The 20837-nt window shown below is 49.1% G+C and overlaps 2 protein-coding genes across 4 annotated transcripts in view; one reads left to right on the top strand and one right to left on the bottom strand.

Annotated features, from left to right (window-relative positions):
* Positions 1-16787, top strand: part of ACAN (aggrecan) — a 49696-nt gene extending 32909 nt beyond the window's left edge. For 2 of the 3 annotated variants that reach the window (XM_031055861.1, XM_031055862.1), the window contains exons 13-19: positions 1-1626; positions 9649-9762; positions 12421-12579; positions 12908-12990; positions 13312-13456; positions 14427-14609; positions 15992-16787. The exon at positions 1-1626 ends at the window's left edge or, in 1 of these variants, runs on beyond it. In XM_031055861.1, the coding sequence (XP_030911721.1) occupies positions 1-1626; positions 9649-9762; positions 12421-12579; positions 12908-12990; positions 13312-13456; positions 14427-14609; positions 15992-16077 (2396 nt within the window). In that variant the 3' untranslated portion in view covers positions 16078-16787. The remainder of the gene's footprint in view (positions 1627-9648; positions 9763-12420; positions 12580-12907; positions 12991-13311; positions 13457-14426; positions 14610-15991) is intronic. The other variant, XM_031055863.1, reaches the window with a different exon arrangement.
* A 519-nt stretch (positions 16788-17306) lies between these two features.
* Positions 17307-20837, bottom strand: part of HAPLN3 (hyaluronan and proteoglycan link protein 3) — a 4680-nt gene continuing 1149 nt past the window's right edge. Inside the window, exons 2-4 of the mRNA XM_031055931.1 lie at positions 20314-20460; positions 19694-20074; positions 17307-18609 (exon numbers count right to left, since the gene is read on the bottom strand). Of these exons, the coding sequence (XP_030911791.1) occupies positions 17981-18609; positions 19694-20074; positions 20314-20440 (1137 nt within the window). The 5' untranslated portion in view covers positions 20441-20460 and the 3' untranslated portion in view covers positions 17307-17980. The remainder of the gene's footprint in view (positions 18610-19693; positions 20075-20313; positions 20461-20837) is intronic.

The following is a 20837-nucleotide window of genomic DNA, read 5'->3' on the forward strand; positions in this document are numbered from 1 at the left end:
TGCCCTACAGTTTGGGGACAAGTGGTGAAGGCTCTGGATCTGGTGAACTAAGTGGGGAAACATCTGCACTGCCAGAAAGTGCTCTAGAAACATCAACAGCTTATGAAATCAGCGGTGAAACATCTGCATTTCCTGAAACTGGTACAGAAACATCCACGATTCATGAAATCAGCGGGGAGGCATCTGCATTTCCCGAATTTAACACAGAAACATCAACAATTCAAGAAATCAGTGGGGAAACCTCTGCATTTCCTGAAATTTTCACAGAAACATCCACAAGTCAGGAAGCCAGGGGTGAAACATCTGGGTATCCTGAAATTATCATAGAAACATCCACTGGTCAAGAAGCAAGTGGGGAAACCTCTGCATTTCCTGAAAGTGGCACAGAAACATCCACAATACAAGAAATCAGTGGGGAAACATCTGCATTTCCTGAAATTAGAATAGAAACATCCACAAGTCAAGACATCAGCGGGGAAACATCTGCATTTCCTGAAATTAGAATAGAAACATTCACAAGCCAAGAGGCCAGGGGTGAGATATCTGGCTATCCTGAAATCAGCATAGAAACTTCGACGGTCCATGAAACCAGTGGAGAAACATCTGCCTTTCCTGAAATCAGCATAGAAACTTCAACAGTGCATGAAATTAGTGGAGAAAGTTCTGCATTTCCTGAAATTAGAATAGAAACATACACAAATCAAGAAGCCAGGGGTGAAACATCTGCCTACCCAGAAATTAGCATAGAAACCTCAACAGTCCATGAAACCAGTGGGGAAACTTCTGCGTTTCCTGAAATCAGCATAGAAACTTCAACAGTCCATGAAATCAGTGGGGACATGTCCTCCTTTCCTGAAATTAGCATAGAAACTTCAACAATCCATGAAACCAGTGGTGAAATACCTGCATTTCCTGAGATTAGAATAGAAACATCCACAGGTGAAGAAGCTCGAGGTGAAACACCTACATTTCCTGAGATTAGCATAGAAACCTCTACAGTCCATGATATCAGTGGGGAGACATCTGCATTCCCTGAGTTCAGCATAGAAACACCAATAAGTCAAGAAGCCAGGAGTGAAGCATCTGCCCATCCTGAAATTTTCATAGAAACATCCACAGTTCAAGAAGTCAGCGGGGAAACTTCTGCATTTCCTGAAATTAGAATAGGAACACCCACAAGTCAAGAAGCCCGCGGAGAGACGTTTCCTGAGATCAGCATAGAAGCATCCACACTCCATGAAACCAGTGGGGAAGCATCTGCATTGCCTGCTGCTAACATCAGAACAGCTGCCACATCTTTGGCCAGCAGGGAGCCCTTTGGTACTCCTGAGGAGAGGGAGATTCCTGACACAACATCTGGAGCTGTGACACACTCTATCACAGGCATTTCAGGGGAAACCTCTGTCCCAGACACTGTAATTAGTACCAGGACTCCAGATGTTGAACCAACACAGGGACTCAGGAACCCTGAAGAGCTTGAAATGGAGCCTTCCCCTCCTGTGGTGTCAGAACAAGAGACAGAGACAGCTGTTGCTCCAGACAATCCCCATCTGCTGGCCACCACCACTGCTGCCCTGCCCCAAGTCTCACAAGAAGCAATTGACGCATTAGGACCCACGACAGAAGGTAATGTGTCACATATGGAAGGGAAAGCTTTGTGGATGGGAAGGAGGGGGCGTAACTGTCACCTTTTTGGGGTTTTATACAACATAGAACATTAACATGGAAGCAGATTTGAGCAAAGCATTGTTCTGATGGAAAGCCATAAACACGGGGCTTTCCACAGGTCATGATCACATAATCATAGAATTGTTTAAGTTGGAAAAGACACTTATGATCACAGAGTCCAACCATTAACCCAGCATCGCTAACCCATGTCCCTCAGTGCCACCTCTACATGTCCAGAGTTTTCCAGCCTGCATGCAGCTGAGAAGTTGGAGAAGATGGGCTGCTAGTCTCAGCCCTATTCTGTTTCTCTTTCCATAGTGGGCTGACTTGCTGCCTAGCCCCAAATACCGCTCAGCATCTGGCCACCCTCTGGTCTGTGTCTTATGCTGCTCTCTGCAGCTACAACAGGATAAACGTGTGAGGTAATCCTCAGAGCATCACTAGCTTTTGTTAGCTCTGTTGATAAATGCCCTTCTCTCCACCCTGCCTTTTTAGTGTTTTAGTGCTCTGTCTTTGGTTGGGCCCCCTTATTGCCAAGCACAAACAGACAGAATATTTAAGCCTGATTAACCATTTATGGTGACAACACTCTCCTGGCATTCTGATGAGCATTTCCTGAGAAGAGTTTGTATGCTGTGAAAGCATCAGTGCACTACAGAGGGGAAAAAAAAAAACAAAATGCAAAACTTTGTGCCTCTTGGCCAAGGGAGATGCCCAGTCCTGGTAACACAGGATGTCCTGCAGCATCCCTGGACACAGCCTGGTTTCCCTTTGCTGCCATCAGGAGCTGGCACCTGGGGACAAGCCTCATTGCAAAGCCATCAGTGCTTGTGCTGCTGTATGAATGTCCTGCATGTTCTCAGTTCTCAAAGGGTCACATGTTCTTGTAGGGCCACACATTGCTTAAGTGTGGTGCAAAATGGATGTGCAAAGAGATTTCCTCACTTCCTTCTGGCAAAAGTGTCATCAATTCTACCCCTTCCCACGTTACCTCCTAAACTGCTTCTTTCGGGTCAATTTACGCTGTTCAGCATAGCTAGCTCTGGACTCAGTAAGGGTCTGTGAATGCAGGGCTTTGTGAAGCTCAGCCTGGTTTCCAACGTCATTTCCATCCCCTAAGTGTTCCCGATGAGTCACTGCATTTCCCTCTGCTCTGTCCCTCTGTGAGCACAGGTAATCACAAACCTTTGTTCAGCCCTGCTCACAGCACGCCTGCAGTGCCCTCTGCCTGTGCTGAGCAGTGCCCTGGCCATGCTGCAGCAGTGGGTGAGGGCAGAATTACAGCAGGGTCATTCCCACAGCACTGCACCAGCCTGGCACAGCACGGGGTGGTACAGGAGTTATGGACCCCCAAAAACCCTTCTTGCAAAAGCAGGCTCTGCTTTTGGGCCATGCCCACTGCCACGTCCAAACCCAGAGACAAAAATAAGCCAGCAAAGGCAGCATTGAGGGGAAGGAAGGAAGACAGTGAGGTTTAGTAAAAAATGAAAAAAAAAAAAATTTAAAAAAATGTTGGCCCCAAAATATGGATTTTATTCCACTGCTTTTTCTTTTTAAAAATTAACTACAAGGCGGTTGCCAGATTCCTCAGACCATTTGTTAGCCAACGTTTTTGTGAAGTATTTTGAAAGAAAACCATGTGTTCAGCAGCTCATGTGTGAAGAATCTTGAAAAATGTTCTGAAATAGGAATATGTGTATTTGCAAGTCACAGAGAGGACAATGTAGCAGCTGGGGTTTCTTAGCAGGAGACAGCGAGAGGTAAGCAACCACTGCATGAAGTTTAATTGTACATTTTATAAATTAGAAATGGGCTTGAACACATTTGTATGGCTGGTACTCCCACCAGGGAAGATATTCTAGGGTAAAACTTCTCTTTTTATTGGTAAACTTTACTACAATGTCCAGAGTTAAATGCAGTCCTGATCAGGGTATGAAGGAAGCTCATCCAGGTGGCAAAAATTTTGTTGACCATGAACTCAGAATACCCCTAAAACAAGGCAAACCTCTTCTAGAGAATTACAGCAAAGAGATGACAAAAGGAAAAAAAATACAAAAAAAAAAGAAAGAAAAGGATTCCTAGGTTTCCTTTTTTGGGTTGTTACTTTTTACAGAGCCCTGGGGATTGTGAACATGGGAAATTTACATGGAAGAACAGTAGGCTGGATCCCAAAATGCTGTTTCCCATGTTGTGGCTGCCTTTTCACTTGAAACTTCCCAGTTTTGAAATTTAGCTCTTGCAAAAATTATCGCTGCCATGTGCATGCCTGGTGCTGTGCTCAGGGTTTGGAGGGTGCCATGGGTGCCCATGCAGAGCAGTGGATTTTCACTGACATTAAAGCACAGGTGAAGCTGGTTTAGCTTTCCAGGAGCTTAGAGTGAGGAACAGGAAGAAATGTGGATTTTGCCCTCTGGCCCCGTTGTTGGAGGGTTCCAGTTAGATCCAGCAGTCTGTTTAGTGGGATGATTTAAGAAGAACCCTATTATTCTGCTCTGCTGGAGCCTAAAAGTATCCCTAAAAGCCAGAGCCAGAAGACTGAAGATTAACACTTGCAGTGCCAGTGTGTTTTAGTGTTTAACCAAATTGAAGGCTGTGCATGTACATGTGTTTAGTCAGCATCTGATTCCTCCTGGAGGACAGGAACCCCACAAGCTGAAAGAATTGTCCATAGGCTTGGCTTCCTCACCCAGGGTTTTGCCAACTCAGCGGGTCTTTTTGCTTCTGGTAGGATTTGAAGACAAATAATTATTAACTGAAAAAACGTGCTGGCACTTCAGTGAAAGGCTGCGGTTTGGAGCTCTCAGACCAGTCAATGACTTAAAAACTTCACTCCAGTTGTGGGGGGAAAGAGAAATGTGCTGAAATGGCATCTTTTTATGTGAAGTTTTGCTTGTCTCGGGTGAAACAAGTCCATGAGGCCTGTTGCCTATGGCCCCACACAGCAGAAGGTTAGAATACAAATGAGGAAGGGTCTCAATGAGCTTTCCTCATTCTTCACAACCTGGAAGTCCAAGGCACTGAGTTTTGTTGGTCCAGAGAAAATCACCCAGAAAAAAAGTCAAGAAAATATTCCCCTGATTCAGAATGTTTCACCCAATGTGGAATGCAAATGATGCTCTCAAGAAAGAGATGGAGGTCCCAGTCCTGGCTGAGAGGCACAAACCCTTTGTGGCTGAGCAGGTGAATTGGTGTCTCCTGGACACACTGTCTGCTTTGCATCAGAAGTTAATTAGCCTGCAGTCTTGGACTAGTGTTATTCACATATCCATTTACTTTTACACATCATATTTTGGAGACAGAGATATCCAAATTTCCTGAGCTCTTCTTCCATGAGAGTGTTGGACAAATTGAAGGTTCCAGCAGATCAACAAGTCCTCCTGGAAACTCCCAGTCACTAGTAAAATAGGTTTTTTAAGGCTACAGCAATGCCTGCCCCTTCTGGTGCAGGGAGGCTTTGGTTCAATTATTGCAGTTAATTATTTTAATTACTTAATTGCTCATTGTAAGTCAGTGGCTGGCTACGTGATGTTCAATACTAGCATTTAACTTAAAATGTGAGAGAACTGGTTTCCCCAACTCATCCTATTCTTTTCTTCTAGGACTCACCCTACAATTGCTCCAATGTTTTTCTTTGATGTTTGAGCTATCAGATCAGTAGTTCAAACTTCCCAGCAGACTCTGAAAAGCAAATTTAATTTGTATGTGGATTTTTTTTCACCCAATCTCTAGGAGATAATTATCTAGTTGGTCTCTGATTCCCTCTTTGGATAATTGTACTTACAAGGAGGCCTATAAAGAAAGGGTGAGGGGCACAACAGGGATCCTGAAAATGCCTTGCCCTGCTCTCTGACCTTTTCTGCTCTGTAGAACAAAAACAGGAGGATGTAGAAATATCATAGAATATATTACTAAACCTGTTACTCACAGCTTCAGGGAAACTACAGTTTGTTCAGGGTTTGAGTGACAGCATCCTCTCTGTTCACCAACTGCTTCTCCTTAGTAGATGTTGTGAGCACAAAGATGACCTTGTTTAATGGATATTCTTGCTCATCTTCCATATTGGCAGCCATGGAGAGAAGTGCACAGACTGCACTGTTTTAGGAAATGGTAGCATTGTTTCTGGTGTTGTTGTCTCAGCTTGAGATGAAGAATTTCAAAAGCATTTCCTTCTCACCACTGGCACTGCATGTTCACTTTTACATTGCCTTCTGAGCAAAACCAGGGCCAAACTATTTTTCTTTCATTTCTTCTAGGTTTCTCTTTCCAATTTCCATGATCTAGTACAAAAAATTTTTTCAAAGGCATTGGGAGAATCATAGAATCATAAAATGGTCAGGGTTGGAAAGGACCTTTAAGATGATTTAGCTCGAACTTCCCCCTACCTTGGGCAGCAATGACAAGAATACTTCTCTTGCTTTTTGTTGCACAAAAAGAAATTTTTTCTGACTAAATATAGTATATATCAGGCAATGGAGAAGAAGTCTTAGGAAGAAAATGGTGGAACAAACTCAAACTTTGCGTTGCAGATGTGTGACTCCCCTTGCTTTCTCCAGCCAACAGTTTACATCTTCCAGATGCAAGACCTGGTTTACATTGTCCATTTTGCTGTAATTGGTTTATTACAAAAGAAAAGAAAAGAAAAGAAAAAAGAAAAGAAAAGAAAAGAAAAGAAAAGAAAAGAAAAGAAAAGAAAAGAAAAGAAAAGAAAAGAAAAGAAAAGAAAAGAAAGAAAAGACATCTAAAAGTTGGACCTTGGGTCCTGTTAGTAGCAAAAAATAGAAACTGTTGTGACAGTAGAATTGGGGAATTTTTGCAACTTCTGGGCAATATTGAGTGCAGTACGAATCCTCTTTAGAAGAATTGCTAATTCTGCATTATGCTCAAGAAGTGAGTTAATAACACGTTCTAACTGGGTTTCCTATTCTTGGCACTGCGAGGCATTTTCTCCCCGTCTTTGTTTTACAGCTGCAGCTCTTGAAAGCGAGGGCTGCCTCCCCTCTGCATTCCTCGACTATCGACTATCGCTGTCCTTTGTCAGCTCGGGTAATAATAGCAGTGGTCTCGTCTCCTTGTCAGCTGATAAGCACTTGAGCTGCATCGCAAAGCAGAGCTGACTTTTTGGATGACTGCTCAGCCAAGCGAATAATAAATAGCTCGTGTTGTCTAAACCCTTGAGTGTCAGGGTACCTGGCAGCCAGCGCTGTGGAGGTGGGGACTCGGTGCTGTCCTAGCGTGCTGCAGGCTCTGCAGCTGCCTGGAGAGGTGTGCAGTGATTTGCTAACCTCATCTAGCTCTGAACAATGTGGAAATAGGCACATTTATAGCATATAAAAGACTATGGGGAAAAAAAGAAACCAAACACTAAGTGTTGTGTGATAGATGGATTTTTTTTTGTAATGGAGTTCTCACCTCCTGTAAATCTTGTTTGTGGCTTACGTGCCTTATCTTAGAAACACCCACAAACCAATTTGCCAGCATTTCCAGAGGCAATGTCACTGTCAAATTTACCACTTAGACCTTTCTTGAATACATCTGAGATCCAGATTTTCTGGGAGGATCAGAATCAGCAACACTTTGCCTAACCAGACAGATATATTTGAGTTTTTCAATATCAGCTTGGTGAGGTGATTCTACATCTACATGAAGAGAGGGTCACTACCTCAGCAGCCCAACAAGCTGAAGGGCAGTTTGGTATTTAGTATCATCAAGTGTTTAAAACATCTTCTCTCCAGCCATTTGAAGCACAATTTTGGGGGGAAAATCCTGCCTATGTCTCACTTGTATTTGATGTTTGTTTCTCCAACATTACCTACAAGTACACGCCCTTTCTCTATAAGTTATATACAAAAATATATATGTGTATGTATGGAGAGATATGTAACATATATATTATAATCAGAGATTTGTCTTTACTGCATATATAATATGTGCAACCATATTATATGCAATATAATGCAAAAGGAAACTCTGTTCCAGACTTCTTTCCCAGCTGGAAATTTGTGGCAATGACTTTGCACATGTGTGCCTGCTCCCCCCTCCTCCAAGACCAGGGAAGGCAGCACACAGCAGGTCTCCTGCATCTCAGAAGAGATCTTGGACATGCCAAGTTTTATTCCACATGGCCGAAGACAGCTGAAGGCTCATTATCCACTGCTAAACATTCAGCTTTAGCTCTTGCTAGCGCTTCCCTCCCTCCTCTGCAGTGTTCTTTCCACTTCATGGAGCCTGACGAATGAAGGAAAGCCTTTCCTTACATGTTCAGCTGGAGCCCACTGGAATCAACATGAACTTCTGCTGCCACTGCTGTTGAGGAAGCCCAAAGGGCCTCCTGAGTTGCAATCACCCCTCAGGGTACCTCGTTTTTCTTTATGCTCTCTATCTTCTAGGAACTCCAAGTGTGACTAATAAGCAATACTCAGCCAAGTTCAGCTCCTCTATTCTTCCTCTAGGCTTGTGACTCCCATTTTGTTCTGGAAAGTCTCAAAGTATTTGCTAGTATCGTGGAAACAGGGATTTGCAGTGAACAAAGAAATCCAAAAAGAATCCATGAGATTTAGAAGGGCAATCCAGAGTGAAAAATTCCTTCTCTCAGAGAAGAACTGCAAAACTGGAGTAAGAGGCTCATCAGCCATCTGAGGAATGATTTCACTGCTCACAGTGATACAGCCTAGAGTAAAGATGACAATCTCCTTGCTCCAAAGCACACACAGATTTACCATCCAAGGTCAGAAAGGATTTTTTCCATCACTTAGGCACATTACAGAACATGTCAGCTTTTAGATGACGTACCAGACCTTGGCCACTGAGTCACTAGACAGCCACAGGGAGTGTAACGCCCATCTGTTCTCCTGTGCCTGGGGACACTGAGCAGCTGGGCTTCAGCTCCAAGAAAACAATACCCAACCAAATACAGCCCAGTCAGAAGATGAACACAGATCTTGGGGAGTCTCTGCTCTGCTATTTCCACAGCCTGTATGTTTATCATCCTTGAATCTTTCCTTGCTAACCCTGTCATCCACAAGAAGAGCATGGAGTCATCACTTTTAAAGCTTTACATTTCTCCTGAGCGTGAAAGAAATGCTGTCTCACATGAGGATCTGACCAGCCATCATTTAATCCAGCCTGTGTGGATGTGTGCCCATTTCCTTCCTCAGTCTTCCTCCTTGTTTCTGAGTTGAATGTATCTGAAATCTTTGCATTCTGAATGTCCCATCTTCTGATTCTAAAGCTCTCTACACCAAGATGGAGTCCACAGCTGGAAAAGATGTACCAGCTTCTTCCAACCTCATCACAAGCAGAAGAGCACATAGTGGGGACAGGTCTGGAGAAAATGTCACTGCACTCCAGTATCCCTCACCAAGGAATAAGCACCCATAGCCAGGTCTAAGATCCTCAAAGAGAAAAAGCTGAGGGGTTCTGAACCCACCTTTGAACCCACTTTTTTCTTCTCTGCACTTTCTTCATCTTCACTGAGAAGAAATTTCTTAACGCAGAACTTCATCTAAATTATGGTTAGGAAGAAACTATTAGTGAGGATGGACCCAGGAATGCTGCTTAGGACATAGAGACCTATTTGAGGATGTTTCTGACTTATGGAAGAATTCCACATTCCTCCTCATAGACCTTTAGCTGGTGGAGACACTGACACAAGTTAACATGTTTGATGCAGCAGGCAGAGGCAGCAGACAAGGAAGAATTGCCAGAACCAGTGCTGTGTGTTGGATACATCCAGCTGAGCTTTGTTCTGATATCTTCAGAGTGGTGTTCAACCATCAGAAAACCAATGTCCTCCTTGTAGGGTGGGTTGGGTCTCCTGCCTTCATTCTTCCAGCAGCAGCAGTGGCAGTATGTTATGAAACATAACCCTCCCAAGTCCCCCCAAAACAACAGATATTCCCTCCTACACAAGCGAGGAAGCGAGTTCTCCTGTTGGTGGAGTTGCCTCCCAGAGCCCTAATGGAAGCCCTTGATTTCTTGCAGACACTGATGTGTGCCACCCAAGCCCCTGTGTGAATGGAGCCACCTGCGTTGATGGCATCGACTCTTTCAAATGCTTTTGCCTTCCCAGCTACGGAGGGGACCTGTGTGAGATTGGTACGGCCTCCCTGGCTTCAGCTAATCCCACTAACTGCTGCACCTCCTTGTTCCCACACTGCCCCCGAAAAAGCTGATCCCCAGTGCTCCCATCAGTGCTGCCCTCATCTCAGTGAGCTAACCTCTAACAGCAGCTTAAAGCACACCAGGGAAAAGCTTTGAGGCTTTTGAGTATCTAATTTGATACGTTTGTTCCTCACAGCACCATGATTCCTCTAAGATTCCTAAGACGGAGCTTCTGGTGTCTTCTTCAGCTTTCTCTTTTTCAAGTGTCTCTGGTGAAGCTCCACACAGATCATAACAATGTTGATCATGGAAGTTGCTGTCTCTTTGGGTCAAGGTGATTCTGCTCTTCTGTAACAGTAGGGAACTTTCTGAGTGCATCTTCACCCCAGGCAAACTTTCTCTGCTAGACTGGAACTTTGTGGAAGGATGCTTCAACTGAGCCATGAAAAATGAGTGTGTTTCTCTTGGGGAAGGTGCAGCTGAGAGAAGCATCATTCACTCCAGGAATCTCCACTGATTTGACAGAGCATGACATTTTTGTCATCTCCACAACGTGGCTTCCTGTGGCAAAATCAGCAGGGAACGTATCTTTGAGAAAACGGGAAGCAACCTATATTTCCATCAAAATTAGTGCACTAACACTTCTTTTTGTTCCTACAAGGAAAGAAAAAGAGTTTTTTCCTTAAAGCTGATGAAAGTCCAAACTTTTACCAGCTTAGCTGAGGGGAAGCTCTCCTGCCTTGCTCAAACAAAAGAGAAATAAGGCTGCAGTATCTTCTTCACCTTGGCATGAATAATGATAATATATGTTGGATTTTCTCCTTCCCTTTCTCTGCATCTCTTTCTGTTTCCAATATGAACATATGGAGTAGACGATTAGGAGAGGGCTCATTCCTTCTGAGCAGGAATTGTACTGTCTTAACATCAGTTTTCCAATGCAACCTCACCAGCTCTCGATTTACCCACCCATGATACCTGTTGTTGAAGATCCTTGTAACCCAGCCAGAGACTCTCCACCCTGTAACTGCTTATGATCTTGTTTCATTCAAGCCAGACTTGATTTTCTCTTTTCTCTGAATTATGGACTCTGATGCCTGGGAGATGCAACAGGAAGCCAGTGCCCCAAAACTTGTTGGAAATGTAAATCTTCATGTTCGCTTGAGACAGACCATCCTTGCTGTTGGTCTCCAAGAAAAATGGGACACTGTAGGTGAGCAATGCACACAGACCATGAAAGTGTCCTTACCAGGGAACAAGATTTTCATCATTCTTTTCCAAGAAAATTGCTGTCATATTTATCTGTTAGAAAAAAATATGTAAGAAAGCATGGCCTCTCTCCTAGAAAATGGCCTGCTGAGATTCTTTATCATGTGCTGTCCCATCCCCTGTCTGTGATGAGAAGGGATGCCATTAAAGATAATGGAGAAAAGTTTTAATCTCAAACAACAGAGCAAGTTCTCCATTAACTTTCTGCAAGAGATCTGCCTGCAAAACCCAAAAATCCCCTGAGCTTCACCTACTTCCAGATAACCCATTTGATCTGTTGAGGAAGGCAAGAAATGCTTTTAATGTCTCAAATAACTACTAACTACTCCAACATCTATGGAGTGCCTGCAATCTCCAGCTGGAAGAAAGGTGGATTAGGAGGAATTAGAGTTATTGAAAGTGGCAAGTGCTTTGACCTACCAAGTTTAACAAAGAAGAAAGAAACAGAGTATAAGAAACCTTACTGAAAAGGGAGGGAGGCATGAGGGGTCCTGGAAGCCCACCACTCTCAGAGCAGCAAGAGCCTGAGAAAGGATGGTAGATCAGGCCTCTGAAAGGCTGAGATCAAACATTTCATTTTCTGTTTCCTTCAGTCACATGTAGCAGACAGATGTGTGGTGTTGCATTGTGTGGGAACTGCTGAAGGTCTTTTCTGGTGGTTTGTCCATTTGTCTCTACTTTCCCCTATCTGTGGTTTTATTTTTCTTAATAAGTGTGTTCAGTTCCTCAGTATTTCTCAGATGGTAAAAGATCTTCTGAAAAGCTGAGAAATGTTTGTACTTCTTTAGCAGCTTCCAAGCTTTTTCATTGAGACTTAGTCCTCTCTCTCCACTGTGGCAAGTTTCTGTCCCCATTTCTTTTCACTCATCTTGGTTTGTTTCTCCTCCAGAGCTCCAGAATCACACCACGTGATGGAACCACCCACACCTGGTGGTCCCCTCTTTTGTTTTCAACACATACACATTGATTCTGGACATCTGGGTATGGGGTTTGGGGGTTTTTTTCTAAAGCAAGAAAACTGCAGGCCAGCACAAGTGGGAAGAGAGGTATTCTTGCTTGGTCAGTTCCTCAAAAGCAGACTTCAGGAACATTACACAGGGATTGAATTTCTCAGGAATAAGCCTGTATCACTCAAGCTTTCCAGTAGCACTGGTTGTGTCACTGCAGACACAGGGCCTTCACACAGGCTGCCCTCTCTGCATGTCTTGGATACCTTCTGACAACTTTCCTGGGGAATTCCTACAGGCAAAGGTGTCAGGGTGTGCTTTTTAGTGAAAGTGACCATGTGCGGTCCCGTGCCATGGGAGCATGAGCTGCTAAGAGGTGAGTTGAAAGCTTTCAGACACATGCACCAGCTCCTTTTCATCCCTCCTCTGTGTGTTTCAGACTTGGAAAACTGTGAGGAAGGCTGGACCAAGTTCCAGGGCCACTGCTACAGGCACTTTGAAGAGAGGGAGACTTGGATGGATGCAGAGACCAGGTGCCGACAACATCAAGCCCACCTGAGCAGCATCATCACCCCAGAGGAGCAAGAATTTGTGAACAGTGAGTGCTGAGGGCAGCCTAAGACTGGGCAAGAGTCCAAACACTGGACTCTGACTCTACTGGCAGATTTATCCAAAGTGGTGTAAAAATCACCATGAATCCAGACAAAGCCTCATCCTTACGTGGGTGCACCCATGCTCATGGCAGTTGAGAAGGGAGGGAATTGGACAAACATGATGTGAGGGAAAAGGACATCAGGGAACATTGACTGGGAGGCAGCTGAATGACCCAGAGGCTCCAGGGCCAGAGACAGCTGAAATGGCAAAGAAATGCTTCCAGCAATGTGTAGGACAACCACAACTCTTTTCTCTTCCTCCTGCTCTTCCAGGTCATGCACAGGACTACCAGTGGATCGGCCTCAGTGACAGAGCTGTGGAGAACGACTTCCGCTGGTCTGATGGGCACTCCCTGGTGAGACTGGAGCCCACAGCACGAGCAGGCACCAGCTTTTTGGGACGGTGGGAAGGGCCCCATGGCTTCCATGTTGAGTGCTTGGGTTGGGCATTGAGTGGAGGCAACTCTAAACTTTGTAGAGCTCATGGTTTTTCCAAGCCTCTAGAAAAGCTGGTTGGATCCCGGGCAGCATCACAACAGAAATAACTGGTGTAGAGGCAGTGCTGGCAACCCATGGATCTGCTGGAGAGAGGTGTGGGAGAGGTGGGGTGAGTGTGAGGGAGGGAGCAGGAGAGGCCAGGGCCCAACCTTAGCTGAAGGACTGTCCTCTCTTGGCAGCAATATGAGAACTGGCGGCCCAACCAACCTGATAACTTCTTTTCGGCGGGCGAGGACTGCGTTGTGATGATCTGGCACGAGAAAGGCGAATGGAACGACGTTCCCTGCAACTATCACCTCCCTTTCACCTGCAAGAAAGGAACAGGTCAGCACCCTGCGCCGTACTGGCAAGGATGGGGGACTCAGTAGGTGGCTGTGGGTCTGGGGCAGAGAGCCCAGCGCCCAGGAATGTGGGTTTTGTTACTGCAAAGGGTGAACAAAGAGGTAGAAGGAATTAGAAACAGAAGTTGGCCAAGGCTCTAGGAGAAAGTTTCTCAAGGACTTGAAACTAAATAGGACAAGCCATTAAGATTCAACATCCCCAGGCCAAGTCATATCCTGGCTGCAGCATCACTCCCACACACCAGCTCTGTGCCCTCCCACAGACACAGGCAGCTGTTGAGATGCTCATCTCTCACAGCTTCTCTAGGAGGCAGGAGTGAAGCACTGAGGCAGACCCCTACTTAATTTCAAATCACAGAATTTCCATATCCCCCTGCCCCTAAGCCTTTTGGACAGAGGCAATCTCAAAGGGAGTTCAGGTGGAAGAGTGACGAGGCTCTGCCCACCCAGCTGGGTGTGAGCTGCCTGCTCAGCCAGGTGCTCTCTCACTTACTCTCCAGTCTCTGCCTGTAAGAACTGTGTCTGGATGGGCTGTTTGGGTCTAATCCACGACCCTACATAGACAAAAGCAAAAGATGAGAAGCGCTCTTCTCCACGTGGGGACGAATGTCCTCTGTTTATTGACTTGAGTTGGAAAAACCTACATGGGAAGAGACCTCATCGTTCATGGCAGGAGACTTTTATCCCAGGAGAATGGGGGGCCAATGGGATACCAGTAAGGAGGGGCAAGGGGAGGGAGTGACCAGGGAATATGTCACCAGGGGGTATTGGGGACAGGGGTGAGTGACAGAGAAACCATGTGATAGGAGAGGTGGAAGAACAGCCATGTGATATAACCTAAACTATTCAGTGCAATATAAAGACTACTCAGTGCAAATCTCTAATAACCCAGTGCAAAACAACAAACAAAATAAACTATTCAGTGCAATGCAACACCTGCCCATCTCCCACAGTGGCCTGCGGGGACCCCCCTGCCGTGGAGAACGCCAGGACCTTCGGCAGGAAGAAGGAGCGCTATGAGATCAACGCCATGGTGCGGTACCAGTGCGAGCCAGGCTACATCCAGAGGCACGTGCCCACCATCCGCTGCCAGCCCGACGGGCACTGGGAGCAACCACGGATATCCTGCCTAAACCGTACGTCTGGGCTGGGGCTGGTGCCTCCCCGCAGCTGGAAGGAGCTGGGAATGCGGGGCATCATCACGGGGCAGGATAGCTCTGAGCCAGGCAGAAGGGGACACCGTGGTTCCCTTGACTTCTTGGGAGTTTCCCCTGGGATGGGGACGTGGGAGGTGACGTCTTCTGGGGCAGGTGGGGACCACAGAGCTTGGCTTGCAGGACTGCCCTGGAGACCCACGAAGGCAGAGTAGGGGCAGCTCCAGAGTCAGGAAAGGGCAATAAGGAGCTTACCAATGCCCCAGACTACTCAGAGAAGGAAAAATAAATGGCTTCTGAAAGGGTGAGTTTTGGCACAACCTGCATCAACAGAGAGAAGAGGATGGGAGAGCTATGGGGCCCCCAAGCCCTTCCCTGGTGTCCCCCTGCCCTGGGAGCAGACAGGAGTCCTGCAGCAGATACAAGCCAAGGCACAGGGCTGGGTTCCTGACTCTCTTTCTGTTAGGCCTCCAGCTGATGGCAGTCAGCCTTCTTCCACTGGTGTCCCAGGCCACTCCCAGGCCTGCCTACACCCCTGTCCCATCCCTGATTGCCTGCAGCTTCCCAAGAATTTTGTTGGCCTCAGACAAATCACATCTGTCCAGGGGCCTCCTTGCCAGCTCCTGCTGGGCAATTCCAGATAAGGCAGATTAAGCAATGGTCCCACAGCCAGGGAAAGCTGATACGGGCTTAAGGGAGGAGATGAAAGGAGGAGGGATGGAGGAGGTGTCCAAGGGCGGCTGCCTGGTGCAGACTAAGATGCTGATTCCTTTGGCTCTGCTGTGGGTCTGGAGAGCTGCAGGCTGTTCCCAGCATGGACTGCCAGCGATCAAGAGACCTGGTCTGCTCCCAACCAGCTTTTGCTGCTTCCACCAAAACCCTCCTGCAATTATCACACCAGAGCAACACCAGCCTCCAGGGAGACTGGCAGCAAAGATCAGGCAGAAACCTTGTCCCTGCCAGCCAGGCCGGGCTGTTTCCCCTCCTGTGCCCTGAGCACATCCCACTACTAGTGCACACTGGGGTTGGGGATTTAGGGATTGATAGGGCAGCGCATGAGATGGGGACGAGCTGCCCTCCTGGCCGGGCACGGGGAAAGGATGGGACAAACAGCCGTGGAGATGATGCTCCTGCCCAGGCTCTCTCCGAGCCACAGGCACCTTCTCCCGAGGGTGAAGCGGAGCCGGGGCAGGGTGAGAGAAGGGCCGATTGTGCGTGTGCGGGCGGGCTGGCGCCCCCGGGCAGCGCTGCCTGCGGCTGCCCCGGTTTTTCCGGGGAGCCGGGGGCCGGGGCGGCCAGCGTGGGACAAGCAGCTTCTCTGTGCCGGCTCCTGCCAACAAGGTGCCTTTTCTTCTCCTTCACAGCCTCCAGCTACCAGCGCAGGCTATACAAGAGGAGCCCCAGGAGCCGGTCGAAACCCAGCGGCAGCGCCGCGCACGGCACCCATTAGAGCGGGGCGAGAGACCGAGGGGGAAAGCGAGAGATTTTTAACGGAACAGTTATATTAACAGAGTCGATTTCTTCTTCTTCTTCTTGTTGCTTTTTTTGTCATATAAGGAAAAAAAATTATATTAAAGACAAACCCACCTTTGTGTATATATATAAAAAAAAAAATTGTTTTTCCAAGCACCAAAGCAAAACGAATTAGATCTCAGCATTTTTACTAACCGTCCGGTTCCAATTATCGTCGTGCCTTTGGGGACAGGGAGGGGGGTGGGTTTGCAAAGGGCAGGGGGTTAAGTTAAATAATAAAGATGATTATTTTTTCCTGATTTTATCCACGAACAATGTAATTATTTCTGTTATTTAATCTCCAGGGTGAACAGCACCTTTTGGGGTTTTATTTTATTTTTTTTTTCCAGAATCCTTCTACTGCTGCAGCACGTCAGGACGGGCAGGGAGGGCCAGGGGGCTGTGGTGGAAGGAGCTGTGGGAGGAGGGAGACAAGGGGATGCTGAGATCCAGGACCCAGGTGCTGGGGGCTGTGGCCCCTCTGTGCTTCCCCACTGCCCCCTCTGCAGCACAGCACTCGTCCTGGGACAACGTGCTCTTTCCAGGGGACCGTGCGGGGCACCAGCGTTCCCTGCACCTATTTATATTTTTGAACATATCCTATTTTGAAAGAACGATAAATAATAAAGAAAGCGAAATCGGAACGGGCACTTCGTCAGCGTTGGTTTTTTTTATAGGGAAGAGGGATGTCTGGTGGGCTGGGAGGAGAGGGGTCTCCCATGGCAAGGCAAAAAGAAGGAAGGGGAACCCAAAGAAGGTGCTCCAAGCTACACAGGAATGGCTCAGCCCCAGGCAGCACCTAAAGGACCATGGAGGTGGGAGGGGTGTCCCAAACCCTCACTGAAGGACCCTGGAGTAAGATACTGCCCTCCCTGCTCAGCTCTCAGTTTGGGAGGGGGTTAACCCACTTGCCTAAAACCCATCTAAAACCCATGACCAGTAGGAACTGCTTCACCTTGCAGCTTTCAGTCCTGACACCCAGGGGGTTAATTAACACTCACTAATGAGGGAACACGAGGCCCTTGCAGGAGCTGAGCTGAGCCAGCACTAATGAGATGATGCTCAGCCAAGGATGAGACAGCCAGGGACCCCCAAATCCTTCCTCCACAGCAGACCTCTCTCTTGTATTGGGACAGGGATGGGGACACAGCCATGTCACTCCAGGGCTTTCTCCACCATTTTATTAGAAGATGTCCAGAAAAACACATCTTTTCATAGCCAATGCTCAGAGAAGAAGGCACCAGAGTTCAAATGGAGTCCAGGCAAGGGGCACATAGAGATAAGGCACTTGTGCTCCAGCAGGGACAGGCACAATGGCATCCTTGAGCAGGACATGGATGGGGCTGGAAGAGGGGCCAGGATGCAATGGAGATACCTGCTCTCTGCTCTGGCCAAATCCAGACTTGCCTCTCTCCCTCATGGCCTTGCCTCATGAACTGGGAGGCAGGAACAGCCTGGAAGGGCAGGTGGGTGTCAGCGACAACCTGTCACTGCAGGAAGGGGCCACCACCCATGGGGTGGCATGGCCAGGTGGGGTGGCAGCAGTAGCCCATGGGGATCATCTTTGCACACATCCCACGACAGGGACTGCCCCACGCTGGCCAGCTGACAGCCACCCCAAGCAGCCGCAAGTGCCAGCTGCTGTGCAAGATGTGGAAAATATAAAGGAAGGAAACAAAACAAAACAAAACAAAACAAAACAAAACAAAACAAAACAAAAATAAACTTCCCCCCACCCCATCTCCCCCCAGTCACCCCCAGAACAGCCCTTGGAAATGCCCAACACTGGGCGCTGGCAGGATGGAAACGTCCTTCATCCAAGAAGGATCCCTCCCGGCTCCTTATCTCTCTCTGTAGCAGAAGACTCCAAAGCTGCCCTTTCTGGGGAAGCCGAAGCTGCGGACACCGGGCTCAGCGGGGCCGCAGTTGGCCCGGGGGGTGACAATGGGGTAGCGGACACTGCCATCTGGCAGCCAGCCGGCATTGCAGCGGTCCAGCCCCGCGAAGTTCCAGGCGTCTCCTAGGAGGGAGAGCGGAGCGTGAGAGGGGAGCATCATCCCGAGCATCCCCATCTGGAACGCCTGGAACAACCCCACCCAGGCCCTAACAGGGAGGGACGCACAGCACCTTCCGAGCACCCTAGCCCCACCCCTGGCCCAGAACGCACCTTTGAGCGCGGAGGAGAAGCAGAAGGCATCGAAGCGGTGCAGGTGGCGGTGCCGCGGGCCGTAGCTGCGGATGCCCGGGGCGAGGTGCACGCCCCCGCAGGGCTTGCGGGGCAGGCGGATGGGGTACTGCACCGTGCCATCGGCCAGCCAGCCCGCGTTGCACCAGTCCAGCCCCTCGCTCCACGCCTGGAAGAGCTGGTTAAAGTTGGCGAGGATGGCACCTTGGTCCTGGCACACTTGCTCGGCTTCGTGGAAATTGAGCCTGTACTGCCCGCGGGGAGGCTGGTAGGGGAACACGATGCCTGGAGGCAGATGGGACACTCAGCTGGCTCCGCGGGCAGCCCACCCAACCCGAGCCCAGCCCCAGCAGGAGCCATAGGGGTCCCTGAGCCGTGTCAAATTCAGGCTCTGGGACAGGGACCACCTCCGTGTGGCGGAGACAAGGCTCAGGCATGCAGGGATGGGGCCGCTCTGGACATGCAGGGGCCAGCAGCGAGTTGCCAGCGACATCTGGTGGCACAGGGACAGACGGGCTCGGTCCTGTGGACACAAGGACCCCCTCACGGGGACAGCACCTGCATACACAGGGATGCACAGACTATAATGGGGATGCAGGGAGCACCACCACGGGGTTGTGCAGACCCCGGTCCTGGGAATGCACAGACAGCGGTCCCAGGGAGGCATGGACCACCCCTGCGGGGATGGAGAGATCGTTTTCATGGAGATGCACAGGCTTCAGGAACAGGGATACAAGGGTCAGCATCCCCATGATCCCAGGGGACATATGGACCACCAGCAGGGGCAAGAATGAACCTCTGCCGTGGGAATGGATGGACAACAGAACCACGGGCATCACCACTTTGGACACAGTCACAAGGACTGGTAGGGACGAGTCACTGTGGGAGGCAGGGCCAGGGACCAAGTGGGTGGGGCAGGGACAAGCAAAGGGGACGTTTGCGCAGCTCTGAGCTCCAAAGCAATGTCAGGGCTGAGTCAGGTCCCTCATGACAAGTGAGCAAGAGAGGCTGGAGCAGTGACCAAGGATCAGCACAAGATACATTGGGATATCCAGAGCTGGGAGGGGAGGGGACAGCTCCACATAATGCAGCACAGTGGGAAGATGGGTGGATAAAAGCAGGAAATGCTGCCGCCGTGGGATCACTCCCAACTCTGACTCCAAGAGCACCCAGCAGACAGCTCTGGGCTCACTCACTCCTGAGGCCAGAGCCACACAGCCCCAAGCCAAAAGCATCCCAGCCCTTTTCTGCCGTGATCAAGCTCCCCAACCCCCCTGCCTTGCTGTGTCCCCAAAGGAGAAGGTACCACAGGAAGGCCAGGCTCACTGGCTTGGCACAGAGGCTCGTGTGGTCCCCAGCATGCCCCCACCTTGCAGCCGGAGGTCCACAACGTCGCTCTCATCCTCCAGCCCATCAATGACCTCGCAGCGGAATTTGCCATCGTCCTTCAAGCGCACGTCGCTGATGACCAGCGAGGCCTCGTGCCAGCTGGCCTCACCAGCCTGGCGGATGTGGGCACGGCCCTTGAAGTCCCCAAAGGCCACGTAGGTCTTGCCAATGGCCACCATCACATCCTGCTCTTTGGTGTAGTCGTCCCGCAGCTTGGACCACTTGATGCGGATTTTGCGCTTAGGTTCCTGGTCAGGCTCATAGCGGTAGCGGCAGGGCAGGGTGATGTTGGCACCATTGTAGCTGTAGACAGGGTCTCTGGAGGCTTCCACCACTAGTCTGGATCCACTAAAATAATCCACTGGGGGGAAGAAAGAAGGTGTGACAGTCAGGTCAGGATCCAGGGCTGGGCATCCCCAAACCTTCCCTCCAGTCACCACCCCTTCTACCATGAGCATCCCCCCAAGCATCCCTGAAGCATTCCCACCTGCTCCTCTGGGCCCCACATCCCACCAAGTGATGGGTCTCCACCCCACCCAGAGGCAGGGGGTATTTCAGCCTCCTGTGACAACCTGCCAGCCCCCATTGTCCCTGATATACCTTTGTCCTGCTCGTCACTATTGTCATTCATGATGTGGTTGTAGTAGAAGCCGTTGCGGAAGGGGTGGTAGAAGCCACTGGCCAGGTGCAGCAGGCTGGCCTTCAGGAGGAGTGGGAGCAGCAGCATGGCTGGGAAGCAAATCCGGGCTGCAGAGGGGGAAAGGACTGCTGTGACACCCCCAAATAGCCAGGAGAAAGCCAGCGCTGCCTGGCAGTGGTGCTAATCATACTAGGGGTGCAAGGAGAGGGTGGGAAAGAGCCAGCAGAGCAGCTTGCCTGACCGCAGGGGAGAGTGCAGGCAACCTGAGCCATGCCCCCAGACCCGCCCCAAAGCCGGTGCTCCCAGTCCCCTCCATCCTCATCCGCCCGCCTGGCCCACACCACACACCTCCACATTCACTGCCCGTTGTGGGGGTGCCCATTGCAGGGAGCACCTGGCCCCAGAGCAAGCTGGGGACGGGGCAGCTGGAGAAATGGGATCCTAGGGTGTCCTTTGGGCAGGGAGTACTGGGAAAAGGTCGTGT

The sequence above is a fragment of the Geospiza fortis genome, unplaced genomic scaffold (genome assembly GCF_000277835.1).
Source record: "Geospiza fortis unplaced genomic scaffold, GeoFor_1.0 scaffold171, whole genome shotgun sequence".
NCBI lineage: Eukaryota > Metazoa > Chordata > Aves > Passeriformes > Thraupidae > Geospiza > Geospiza fortis.